The sequence below is a fragment of the Brienomyrus brachyistius genome, chromosome 8, assembly GCF_023856365.1.
Source record: "Brienomyrus brachyistius isolate T26 chromosome 8, BBRACH_0.4, whole genome shotgun sequence".
NCBI lineage: Eukaryota > Metazoa > Chordata > Actinopteri > Osteoglossiformes > Mormyridae > Brienomyrus > Brienomyrus brachyistius.
The window spans coordinates 23793628-23805902 of record NC_064540.1 but is presented as its reverse complement, the minus strand read 5'-3'; the positions used below and the strand labels follow the sequence as shown (position 1 = coordinate 23805902).

Sequence of the window (12275 nt, the reverse complement as noted above, 5' to 3'; positions counted from 1 at the left end):
AATAGGCTCCAGACCCCCTGCAACCCAGTAGGATAAGTGGTTTGGAAAATGGATGGATGGATGTTCAGGATCCAGCTGCTGGTGGTTCCTTGAAATAGTCAGATGGTTATCCATCCGAAGGAGCACGCTAGCTGCTTGAGTTGGGAGATGCATGCTACATCTCTCATGTAAGTCATTTTGGTTGCTTCTATGTATACACCTAACTTTGGTAAAACTTATATTTATATCAGTTTTTTATGTGTGTGGCCTTACCAACAGCTGTCCTGCAGATCACATGCTTTCAGTTTCCTTAGGCACCGAAACACTCCATGTAAGTAATGATTGCGGAAATAGCCTCAGGCTGGAGTGTCCCAGCCTGCACACTACTGAGAATTAGGAACAGGCGTCTGAATGATTGGCCTGCATGACAGCGTCAAAGCTACGGGGCCAGAGATGAACAAACACCACTAAGACAAATGGAGAAAAGAAAGAACAAACGAAGTCATTTTCACCGCAATGACATTTTTTATAATCTCAGAAGCAATAAATATTCACACTTCATTTATCTGTAATTTGTTCAACCAAAACTATATATACACAAATAATATTCCATAATAGCTCTTGCATTTAAAATATGAATAACTGCTCTAACGCACACACACACACACACACACGCACACAACTTCACAATCAGAATCTGGTGTCCCTCCCTCCAGTGAAATGGTCCCTTTGTCCTGCAGCCCCTGCTCACTCACACACACACATACCTGTACTACAGAAACAGGTTACAGTCCATTCCATAGTCAATATTTAGAATTGCTATTATATAATATGTACATTCAGGTCAATAAAGATTCATTTGGTAGGAAATACTCATGCAATAGGGGAATAACAAGGAGACAACACTGACCAACCTCCCCAGTATCCACATACCCAAAGACCTGCTTTTTCAATACTTCTTTTATCTGGTTCTCTTCAATAACCTACTTCCTATTGTCTGCTTCTTTTGCATGTAATCCAAACGTACTCCCCGGTCATGAACAGAATGGAGAAAGGTTGTGAGATGTCCAGCCTGAATGGTAATTACATAGATTTTCCAATTTAGTCCAGTATACCTGTGCTCTGATACACTAGTATATTTCACAGGGAGGAGAGCAGTACATCGCTTGTGCTTTGAGTGTACCTGACCGTACTCTTTAGAGGATATTCTGAAGGTGAGCGCTTCAGATATATGTGAAGCTATATGGGGTGTGATGGTTGGAGGTGACCGTGATGCTGGGAAAGGTTGGGGCTCCATGTGTAGTCAGGTCCAAAGTTGAGGGAGGGGGATGAATTACAGAACATGAGCCTCATTATGAATGCAGCTAATGTAAGTGTTTGAAAAATGTGTTTCCTGCTAACGGTCTCGCGTTCGGCGCCACCCTGCCCCAACACACACTGTTCCAGGCAGCTCCAAATAAGATAAAGTAAATAAACCGAAAAAACAGTACAGTCACTTCAAAGCAAAATTAAGAATTATTAGTAACAGATTAAACTATTTATAAATGCCATTATCATTGCCATCATCAATGTAACATAGATCCTTCACGCCTCAGTTACACGTCATCAGGTTTTGAATAAAATCCAATAGTCAGAGATACAGTACATCTAATGCTGTCAATTTCACTCATTTAAATCATTAAGAACATAGGAAAGGTTAGTCAAAATTCCTCAGTAATCTATTGTCAATTTAACATTGATTTACAAGCAAAATATATTTCCCCCAGAAATATGTTGGCTGTTCTGTTAAACACAGTCCAACCAGATGTGTTCGATCTACTGCCTGTGTGTCTGTCTCCCATGTCCTTCTGAGCCACATCGGGAAATGTGGAGACCCCACATTGCCAGTGTCAAAGCACTGCTCCTCCATGGCTGGGCCGCGTCCGAGGCCACAGCAAGCTGTACTCCGCTGAAGGAGTCCAGCAGCACCCCAGGCCTGTTGAAACAGCAACCCCACTAGAAGGCTTTACCCTGCTTGAAGCATGGCTTAAAAGATGGCTGATTAAATAAAGTCTAGCCCATTGCAAGCGTTCACCACTCCTGCACTAATGAAATGGCACAGTTGGAGATTACAGATTTGCATTTACTAATGGTTATAATACTACCAGAGTCAATGCTTGAAGTTGACATTCACTGACTCACTAACCTCTTAGAAAGAGAACTGTTGTTATTCAGTCCTTGGCTCCTAAACTTCACAGCCAGCTTGCTGTCTCCCCTGCTGGTCTGTCCCCTCTAACTGGTCTGCTCTCCCTGTCCACCAAATCCTGTTTAGTTGGATGGCACCTGTAGACACTGCTGGCACTGCACACATGTGATATGTCCAGCTCAGTACGAGTCTCCAAGATGCTCCGCCTTTTTTGGTACTGGCGGCTTCTGCAGCATGCCTGACGAGGCACTGTCTGTGCGACCTGCGGGGAAGGCTTGCTGCGTGCATGTGTCAGCGAGCGTCTGGGTGTTGCATGTGTCTTGTGTCTGTCACATTCATTCACAAACAGGTTAGCAGAGTTATTAAATGTGCAAGCGCAAGGCCGCCTGTCAGTTTGCTTCTACACTGAGGCTTCTGGGTGTCTCCCCCTTATCTCTGGATGAACAGGGAATCAGACAGAACTTTTCTTCCTCAGGCTCCAATTTGGCAACAAGGTGGAAGAAAATCTGTTTGTGTCCCTGTGCAGATCTCCGTCCTGCTATGCTTTTGGGGAGCGCCCAGACGTCAGGGCGGCATGCATGCACCACCGTAGTGCCCGGCCCCTAATAACGAGGTACGTCCCCTTCCGTGTGTGCCAGTCGTGCCCGCAGCTCAGCCCTGTGGGGAGCGATCGGGGCGAGGGGTAGCGCGTGCGTGACGCCAGGGCTCTCTGCCTTCTACATGTGTGGGAAGCGCAGGTGAAAGTAGCAGAGGCGAAGAAAACTGCGCTTTTTCCTGCTGGCTCCGCCTCCCTGGTCCACAACAGCCCTGTCGCCGCTGTCGGCCCTCAGCGTCCCGACTGGGGTCCCCCGCCCCCAGACCAGCGAGTCCCTCAGACCACGGTGCTGATCCGATTGACGGGCTTGGATTTGGAGCTCCCCCCCGGTACCGGTGCCGCTGCCCTGGGCCGCGGCCCCCTGACCCCCCTGTGGACCAGCCGCCTGCTGTGGCTGGCCAGGGTGCTGGGGGGGGCGAGGGGAGTGAGGCGTAAGAGGGGTAAGGGGGGAGGAAGGGGGGGGTAAAGGGGAGTGGGGGGGGGGAGGGGGGATGGAGGACAGAGGAGGATACTGGGGCAGATACGGGGCGCCCTGGGGCAGAAGACGGGCAGTGATGGGACCTGGAGGAGGTAGGGCTGGTGCGCCGAAGACGAAGTGAGGTTGAGGCCCGGGGTGGGAACTGGGGTGCGGGGCGTGGCCTGGGTGCACGTGCGAGTGAGTGTGCGGCTGCGAATGGGCCAGCGTCATGGGTGGCTTGCCAGGGGGGGCGCCGCCCCTGGCTGAGGGTGTATGCTGCGCGTGGTACAGCGTGTATGGGGGCAGGGGCGAGTGCAGGGAGTGAGGTGAAAGAGGCACAGGGCAGCCCCCCGCCAGGGCCATGCCGGTGTACCGGCCCTGCATGGCATGCTGGGACACCGGCGGTGGCGGGGCGTGGGAGGGTGCGGGAGGTGGCCGCCGGGGAAGGGACCCCCGCTGCAGCGTGTGGTGGTTGGCCACCGGTGCGGAAGCTGCCTGGCTGGGCAGTGGCACGGTCTGCACGCTGTAGCGGTGGTGGTGCTGGTATGGGGGCGGCGGCTGCCCAGTGCCCGTGTGGCAGTACTGGGCGTGTAGGGCCTGGATCTTGGAGGGCCCCCCATCCGACTGGCATAGAGAGGAAGGGGAGAGAGGGGGGGGGGCCCCCGCTGGTGGGGGGGGGGTACAGGGGCGGGGTAGTGTGGCCCCGGGGGGATAATGGGGCCCGGGGCCTTGCCGCGTTTGCTGCCGAACAGGGAGCCCAGAAAGGAGCCACTGCCCCCCCCAGTCGCGTTCCCCATCCCGCTTTTCTCGACACTGCTGGAGACTGGTCCACCCCCTCCCGTGCCCACTGTCCCAGCAGCGTTGTGTTGTTGCCCCGGCCCACCCCCCACCCCCGACCCGGGGCTCAGGATGGGGCGGTGAGACCGGTAATCTTCGAGGCCATAGCAGCCCGGCACCACGGTGGCCATGGGGAGGCGCTGGTGCGGCCGAGGGCTGCTAATGATGGATCCCTGTAGCAGAGAGAGAGGCGGTACAGCGTTAACTGCGGCAGGGACTGAGCAGGACATCTTAGGACACAGATAGCAAGAGAATGGGCCACACCTGTGCTGTACCTGAGTACTAGCTCGCTGTTCATTGGCTTACCATCTGCAGGCCCCGCCCACCTTCGGATCAGGAATCCACTTGCTTTCAGAATCAACTCTACGTGCTATCACCCTGCTTGTGTTCCATGCATCATTATATATTCCTGTTGCTTTGGTCAGCGCTAATGATGGTAATCAGACAGATCACTTGAGCACAGATAATGCTCTTGACAACCACTGACAGGTGAGTGTCGGTGATCAGGGACCATGCCATAGCCAAGACACGCAAATAAAGACATGCAGAGGCACTCCGGTGACAGAGACAGACGTGAACATCAGAGGTACTCTGGTCCATGGACATGTGGCATGCAGCTGGGTTTAGCATGGGGGGGGTGAGAATAAGGTGGCAAGAGGCCATCCCATGGGCTCCGTCCACCCAGACTTACTTCGATGGTACTGTCCAGGGAGCCGACGCTGTTTCTGCGGCCCCGCTTCCCTGCACCCGAGCGGGGAGAAGCCAGGTTAGCGGTGCGACACGCTGTGCTGAGCACGGAGCCTACATCTCATTTTCATTCTCCAGAAATCTCCTCATAACTCCCACTGTTAGAGTTGGAATGCCACAGAGCCAAACCAAACCTCCCATAATAGCAGCCTGACAAACTGCTTTCACTACCCGGATAATGAGTGATTTACAAAACCCATCTGATTGGGTATGTGATTCCAAGAAACACACACAGGAGGGAATGTAATTTAGGTGACTAAAGACTGGATATATATCCACATCACAGCTATACCAGCAGCACTGATGCACCGGTTAGATTTTCAAAAACTTCTAAGTCTTCAGTAATCATTTAGTCATTGAAATGCAGTTGATTCAAGGGGCAAAAGTGTTGTTATGTAATCTCCCAGTTGTTATGTAATCTCCACCCTACACATGCTGACACTTTCTGCAGTTCTGTCATCTGCCAGTAGATGGATCCACACCACCATTTGACACACTAGCCTGAGCAGTAGAACGTGGGTCTTCCTTCCACTTCACACGCAATTCAAAAAGCTTCTACTTCTATTTGCTTATTGCTGCCATAAATTTGTTACAGGGCAAGAGAGCAGTTTCTCTTGACTCAGCTGTTTATTAATGAATTAAATATTAAATCATTCCTTAATTGTGCTGACTATCCTACTCCATTCATATTTTGTACCTTACTTGGTTTGAACATTACAATTAATTCTGGCTGAATGCCTCTTTCAGTACCACATTTATTGAGGTTGAGACACTTACTCAATAATGCTGACTATCATACTTCAGGCTGCGTATGAATTTTCTTCAGGCTCAGTGGCCTTCTGGGTCTTCAACCTGTTACTATGCAGCTAAAGGTCCAGTTCAGGACCATCAAGCCACCCACAGACCAGCCTAAGGCTGACTGGTTTCATGTGTGATGTTTCTACTGCAAGTGAAGGAGTGAAAGGACACTGAAGGCCTGGCTGGCTGGTGACAGCTGAGTGCTGGGTGTCCCTGCACAGGATGCTTGGTCCTTCCTGTGTTCCCAGGTGGACCAACGATTATTTAGTGCAACAGATAATTCTTATGAGACTGAGTAACAAGCAGAGTTATACCATCTATAGTTAGATGGTATGAAATAATGAAATATTATGAAATAATATCTGCAGAGTAATAAGTTCTGATGTGGGTGCTCCACTCTCACATGTCAAGCTGCAGTTTCCTAGCATATTTCTCAGAGTTCCCCTAATAATCAAACACTTCAATCAACATCCTGAGGATGAGTGCAGGATGACCAGAAACCCTAACAGTGACCCCCACTGGTCCAGACAAAAAAGTAGCCTCACATCTACATTAAGTGACAACAGGAAGAAGACAAGTGTGCTGTCTGCCTGGACTGTGCGTGGCCTCATCTGATCTCAGCTTTGGATCAGTGCAGGTAACCTGCTTATGTTAAACTGCCTTTCCTCCCCTTACCCGCTGCGGTATGTGTGCCGGGTGTCGACCCACCTGTCTCAGACAGGTCTCTCAGCGACGAGCTGAGTGCGGTTCGCTTGAGTCCCTCTCCAGTGGAGTAGGTGTCATCCAGGCTGGGCCTTCCCAGGCTGCCGTTCACTACCTCGCTCTTCACACCTCCGCCTCCAGTGCCTCCTCCAGCCAGAACACCACCTGTCAGAAGGCTGGGCCTCATCACACCCTTCTGCTTCTCCAGCTCCGCTGTGGTGTGTGTGTGTGTGTAGGGGGGGGAGGTTGGCAGAGAAAGACAGGAAAGAATGACAGTAATCCATGGAGACACACACAGTCCCTGTGTCCTGTACACATACGCATTAGTGATGGGCAGATAAGGCTTCATGAACCATATTCTGTATTTTTTGCCCCACTAATGATGCATTGGGGCATATATTGAACCATTTTTAGAATAGAGAGCGCCATCTAGTGGGGTTAGTAAATACACCAAATGGTTCATGAAGCTTCATTTGGCCATCACTAACAGGCACCTAGACACAGTCACAATCCCGGTTCACTGCACGCACCTAAACACACTGATCGCCCATGTTACACACACTCAGACACACTTACACTCCACTCTGTATTTCTCCATCTCTTGCACTTCTGCGATGCTCTCTCTTAGGTCAGTGGTGAAGCGTGTGCGATCTTGCTGGCTGGGGGCCGTGAAGACGATCAAGACTTTCCTCTCCCCTCCTGGGATGGCGGACGTGAGGCGGATGCCATGAGGGTAATCTGAGATGGATGGGATGGTACACAAAGTGTAGATGCATACATAAAAGCAATAATGAATATAATATACAACCTTCCTATGTACGAGAAAAACATAACAAACCAGACATTCTGCGGCCAGAGAGTCCAGTGCCAATCAGTTTTATAATTCAAGTATAAAATTAGATTGCACAGAGCACTCTCATTATAACACTCTTATGCACCACTTTAATGGGTCTTCTTAAAATACACATCAGTATCTTAAGCAAATTTGAAAGCATGGAGAGTCGTGTTTATCGAGTGGGCCCCCCGGCCAAACTGGTGGCTATGCTCAGAGTGGGGGAGAAGCAGAGGCAGACACATCAGTCCTTACAGGAGTTCTGAAACATGTGGACCTGCATCTCCACAAGTGCAAAGGACTGCCTGAAGCTGTAGGTCACTGAATTCTTCTTCTTCTGAAAGATCTTTGTTACCTTCACAGAAGAGAAACAGCTTAAAGCGGCACATAGAAATACTGCAGTGGTACCCTTCTATTGATTTTGAGCTCAGCAGTCATATCACCAAGCAGTAAGCAGAGTCAGGATGAGGACAGTCTCACCACCAGCAGGTCATTGAAGAGGAAGACCTCTCGCTGGTGCACTCCAGTCCTCTGGGGACGGTTGGGGTCAGGCACCTCATACAGCTGGCAGCAGCAGACCAGCCTGCGGTGGGGCAGCGACAGCACCTGCAAATGCCCCAAGCAGGATTGCTTATATACTCACTGTAACCACCTGGAGCTTTGGTTCTGCTCCTTATATGTGAGGGAACTGTCCAAGTTCAAAAGCGCAGCAAAGCTTCATATTGATCAATATGAAGCAGGCCCAGGATAAACCACTGGAGAAAGGTTTGTGTCGATGTGTGATCAGAACTTTTGAGTCCTTAAAGGTACACCACAGGCAATATGTCCGTCATGCATTGACAGACCACCCTCCCACTTTATCTCACCGGCTTCTTGCCCACGATGAGTCTCTCCACGGCCTGCACTTGGGACACGTGGTCATCGTTGGTCCTCAGCTCCCACTTCTGGATGCGCTGGTAGATGCCCACGAGAAGGTCTCTGGGGATGTCCTGCCCATTGTCAACCCCTGACAGAGAAGAACATTTTTCACAGATTGCTTTATGCTGTTTTGAGCTATGCTGCAAAAACGCTCCGAAATGCTACATCTAGTGAAATGTTACAAGATTGGGGGGGGGGGGGGGGGGGGATGTGTGACATGTGACTGATACACCTCACCTCGCAAGTTCTTAATAAAATCCTCAAGTTTCATCTTCCTCTCCGGCTTCACGTTGGGGCTGTACATGTCCGTATTGAGGAGGATGATGGCAAAGGCCAGGATGAAGATTGTGTCTGGGTTCTGAAACTGGCGGACCACTGCTGGGTTACACACGCAGTACCTTTGACTGGGAGAGAGAAACGGGATGGAAGCTTGAGCTCAGGAGGATTCAGGTGAGGAGTGAAAATAAAAAGGGTGAATATGGTCGGTCTCTCTCTCTCTCTCTCTCACTATCTCTCTTTCTCTCTCTCTTTCTCACACACACACAGACACTCCGCATACCTGAAAGCCTCCACCAGTCGCTCGACCTTCTGGGCCTCTCCCTGGACTCGAATCTGAGCCTGGAACTTCCTGAGTGCGTCGTCCAGGTCCATGCCTGAGAAGTCCATCTCATCCACCACACAGCTGAAAAACACACACGGGCCTGGATCATACACACAGCTGACATCCAGCTCAGCCTGGATCAATGCACCATCTGAACCTCTTCCGAAGCGCGATGGCTGTGCAAGAATCATAAACAACAAAAGTTACGTGTACAGATGCCTTGCTTGTAGCAACTCGCAGAGGAGAAGAAGTCTTTTGTTTATAAAAACAGAATAACACCGTGGCATGAAGGAGAGACCCGAGGCCTTATCTGACACTTCCTTGTTTTCTTGTGAGAAATCATATTTTAACAACCAACAGGAAACTATGTAGCCACAAAGCCCAAGTTTCTTCTCCTAACTATTTTAAAATAATTCAGGTAAAAGAAAAAAGTCTTTCCTCCCCTGTAATACTTTTAAGAGGAGCATCTTGGCTGCTATTCTCCACAGGTTGGTTGTGAGATCCAGGTAGACCTGCTCATATGTGCAGTCTAGGTATGGCACATGCGTGGCCCCCACGAGCTCACTGGCCAGCAACCTCCCCCTGCCCCCCACTCACTCCAGCACATCTTTGTTGAACTGCTTCTGTCGGTTTCCCAGGAACTCCCCGATCATCTGCCGACTCAAACCCTTCCTCTCCAGGATGAAGCGGGCGATGCCCACTGGAGTGTCTGACACAAAACCCCGCTCTATCAGGTACTGAATGCCCTTCTCTGGTTTCCTGGAACAACATTAGCACAGAAGAAGCGACTTTTGAACATGGGAAAGTCTCACACACAGCAGAGAGAAAATAAAAACAAAGGGTACTTTGAAGACAGAGCTTCTTGCAGAGTGTGACGACTACTGGCTCTACATTTTCTGCATCATTTCAGTCAGAGACCATGAGCAAATTCTGACTGGAGGTTGTTTACTGTCCCCCCTAAAATTCCCCTGAGCACTCTGTCCCCGTCCCCCTGAGACTCCCCTAAGCTCTCTGTCCCTGTCCCCCCCGCGATTCCCCTTAGTGCTCTGTCTCCATATCCCTGCGGTACCCCTGAGTGCTCTCACTTGTTGAAGAGGTTGAGGCCGATACGGTACTGTCTCCTCTGCACCACGTCGTTGTCAAAGGCTGGTGAATCCCAGCTGTGGCGGCTCTCCCGCTGGTAGGTTTGCTTGCCCAGTGGGGGCAGCGGCTCCCTCAGGCTGTCACGGGACGATGAGCCTGAGCTGCAGTTGATGGTCTCATTGGAGTTGGTGGTGGAGTTGAGCGAGTCATTGTCACCGTCCGAGCAGCATGGTTGCTCCAAGCTGCCAGCCGGGACGGGAGCGGAGGAGGAGGAGGAGAGGGGCGTGGCAGGCGGCTGCTGAGGGGAGGAGGATGAGGATGGTGTATCTGGGTACTGGTGATGGTGGTGTGGGTGGTGGTGGTGGTGGTGGTGGAGTGGGTGATGGGGCACCTGAGAGGGGATGGAGGGGTGAGGTCTGCCAACAGCACGCGTCTGACCCTGGGCGGCTACCATGGAGCGAGCGCTGGTGCCATGCTTGAGGGTACCTTGGGGAGAGCCGCTGGGCTCCTGTTCGTAGACAAGTTGCCGGCCTAGGGAGCCGCGGTCGGAGCGGTCGCTCATGTCCACTGAGCTGTCACTGGGTGGTTCGATGGTCAGCAGGGGCAAGTGAGCCCCACGCAGCCGGTAGTCGCGGCACTCCGTGCAGGGCGTGCTCCGCCGGCTGTTGCTGCTGCCGCCACCCTCGGTGTCGCGGCTGTCTTCGCGGATGCCCACGCCACCACCCATGCCCCAGTACTCGGTGTCGGTGCTGCTGGGGGCTCTGTCCAGCGAGAGCGGGGACGACGGCAGCCCGTCGTCCATGTAGAGTGTGACGTCGCTGTAGGAGGTGGCTGTGCTGTCCTCGTGCATGCTCAGGCCTCCCCCGCCGCCCCTCTCGCGGTCGCCCATCCCCCTGCGTGATGATGGGTTGCTGCTGTTGCTCCAGATGCACTCCCCGTAGTCGTCGCCCTCGACTCCGCCCATGCCCTCGCCTTCCCTGCTGCCCTCCTGGGAGTCATCTCGTCCTGGCCGGCAGGTGAGGGTGTCGTCGATGGAGTCTGCCAGGGACTTCACCTGCAGAGTGGAGGTGGGGATCCAGTAATGGGAGCATGCTCTCGGTTCATATATCACATCATTATAAAACATATCATTATGTTTAAAGGTACACATGAGGTCTATGACTTCCATCACTACACTCTGATTTGGCTCAGCATTTCCTCGCGCTATCCCAAAATGAGAAAAATTGGTGGCCTACCTGTTTGTTGAAGGAGTCGTCTAGGTGTGTGTACTCCCCGGACCGATCCCCCTGCATACGAGGCGGGGAACCATTGTCCCGCTCCGGGCCAGTAGGGGGGGAGCGGGACCGGCCATGCTGGGGAGGTGACGGCGGGCCAGCACCATGGGGGTAGTGCTGCTGCTGTGCCACTGGCTGCCGCTCGTCAAAGGAATACTGCATGCGCATGTTGGACAGGATGATGCGCCGTGTCATGCGACTCTCAGAGGCGGAGCTGCGCAGCCGCTCAAAGTTCTTGTTCATGCGGTACTGGCGGAAGGCTGTCTGGATGGTGCGTGCAGCCCGGCGGCTCAGGAAGTACCCGCCATACTTCCGCTCCAGCATCTCCACCTGAGGAGGAATCAGCAGGGGTCAGCATGTCAGCATGTGCATACATAACCGGTGTAACCACTCGCGGTGCGTACCTTCTTGTCCTGGAGGTCCGTGGATAGCTCATAGCTGTCGGACAACGTCTTGCACCGCTTGTTCTCTTCCTCTTCCTGCTTGCGCAGTGCCAGGCTGGCAGGTTGGTGGCGTGTCCGCTGGGACCAGGCCAGACTGACAGGGCTCGTGGCGGCTACAGTAGGGCCCCGGGGGGCGTCGCTGCGACGCTCCGAGCTGCGCGGGTATGCCGCCTGGCTGCACGCGCTGTCCGAGAAGCTGCCCGACTCCGTGCGCTGAGGCTCTGTGTCCACGCTGGGGAGCATGCAGAGAGAAGATGGTGTCAAAGGGACAGAGCAGAGACAGTGACAAAGTATAAGGGGACAAGGGCATTCTGGGGTGCGGCAAGGGCACCCTCCAGGTCACCTGTCAATCAAATTAGCTAAGAGAAGCTGGGACCCTAATACCTGCCCCACCCCCAGCTCGAGTCTCTTTCCTGTGCTTACTTTTTGTTTACATTCTCTGGCCCATCCCTGCTTCACCCCCAAACACAGCCCTTATTCCTTCCTCCCATGTCCTGTAGTCCTGTTCACAGTCCTGTCAGATGTGCTTTTCAAACAGTTTTCTACAGCCCATTACAAACATTGAGTAAAAAACTGAGTCACCAGCAGCTGGTTTACATGCAGGCAAAGGTTTTAGCGGGGTCCATGCCACTAACTGAGAATGGATTTGCTTTGAATTTCTTGCTTTCAAGGGGATGTGTCTCAGAGGCTGTGAAAGTTTGCGCTTAACACACACAGTACCCACACCTTCCAATTTATGAGTAACCAGGAACCAGGAACTGGATGTCACAGGGACAGGTTAAAAGGTGTTTTATAACAGGAATAGTAGAAGTATGTGAATAAAA

General features: G+C 52.2%; 1 protein-coding gene across 1 annotated transcript in view; it reads right to left on the bottom strand.

The window, feature by feature from the left end:
• Positions 1-2892: 2892 nt before the first annotated feature.
• The window catches only part of iqsec2b (IQ motif and Sec7 domain ArfGEF 2b), a 47112-nt gene continuing 37729 nt past the window's right edge, over positions 2893-12275 (bottom strand). Inside the window, 15 exon segments of the mRNA XM_049022016.1 lie at positions 2893-3092; positions 3094-3894; positions 3897-4226; positions 4745-4794; positions 6307-6513; positions 6877-7038; positions 7388-7487; positions 7613-7738; positions 7999-8138; positions 8288-8454; positions 8610-8732; positions 9249-9410; positions 9737-10788; positions 10970-11338; positions 11413-11683. Of these exon segments, the coding sequence (XP_048877973.1) occupies positions 3036-3092; positions 3094-3894; positions 3897-4226; positions 4745-4794; positions 6307-6513; positions 6877-7038; positions 7388-7487; positions 7613-7738; positions 7999-8138; positions 8288-8454; positions 8610-8732; positions 9249-9410; positions 9737-10788; positions 10970-11338; positions 11413-11683 (4117 nt within the window). The 3' untranslated portion in view covers positions 2893-3035.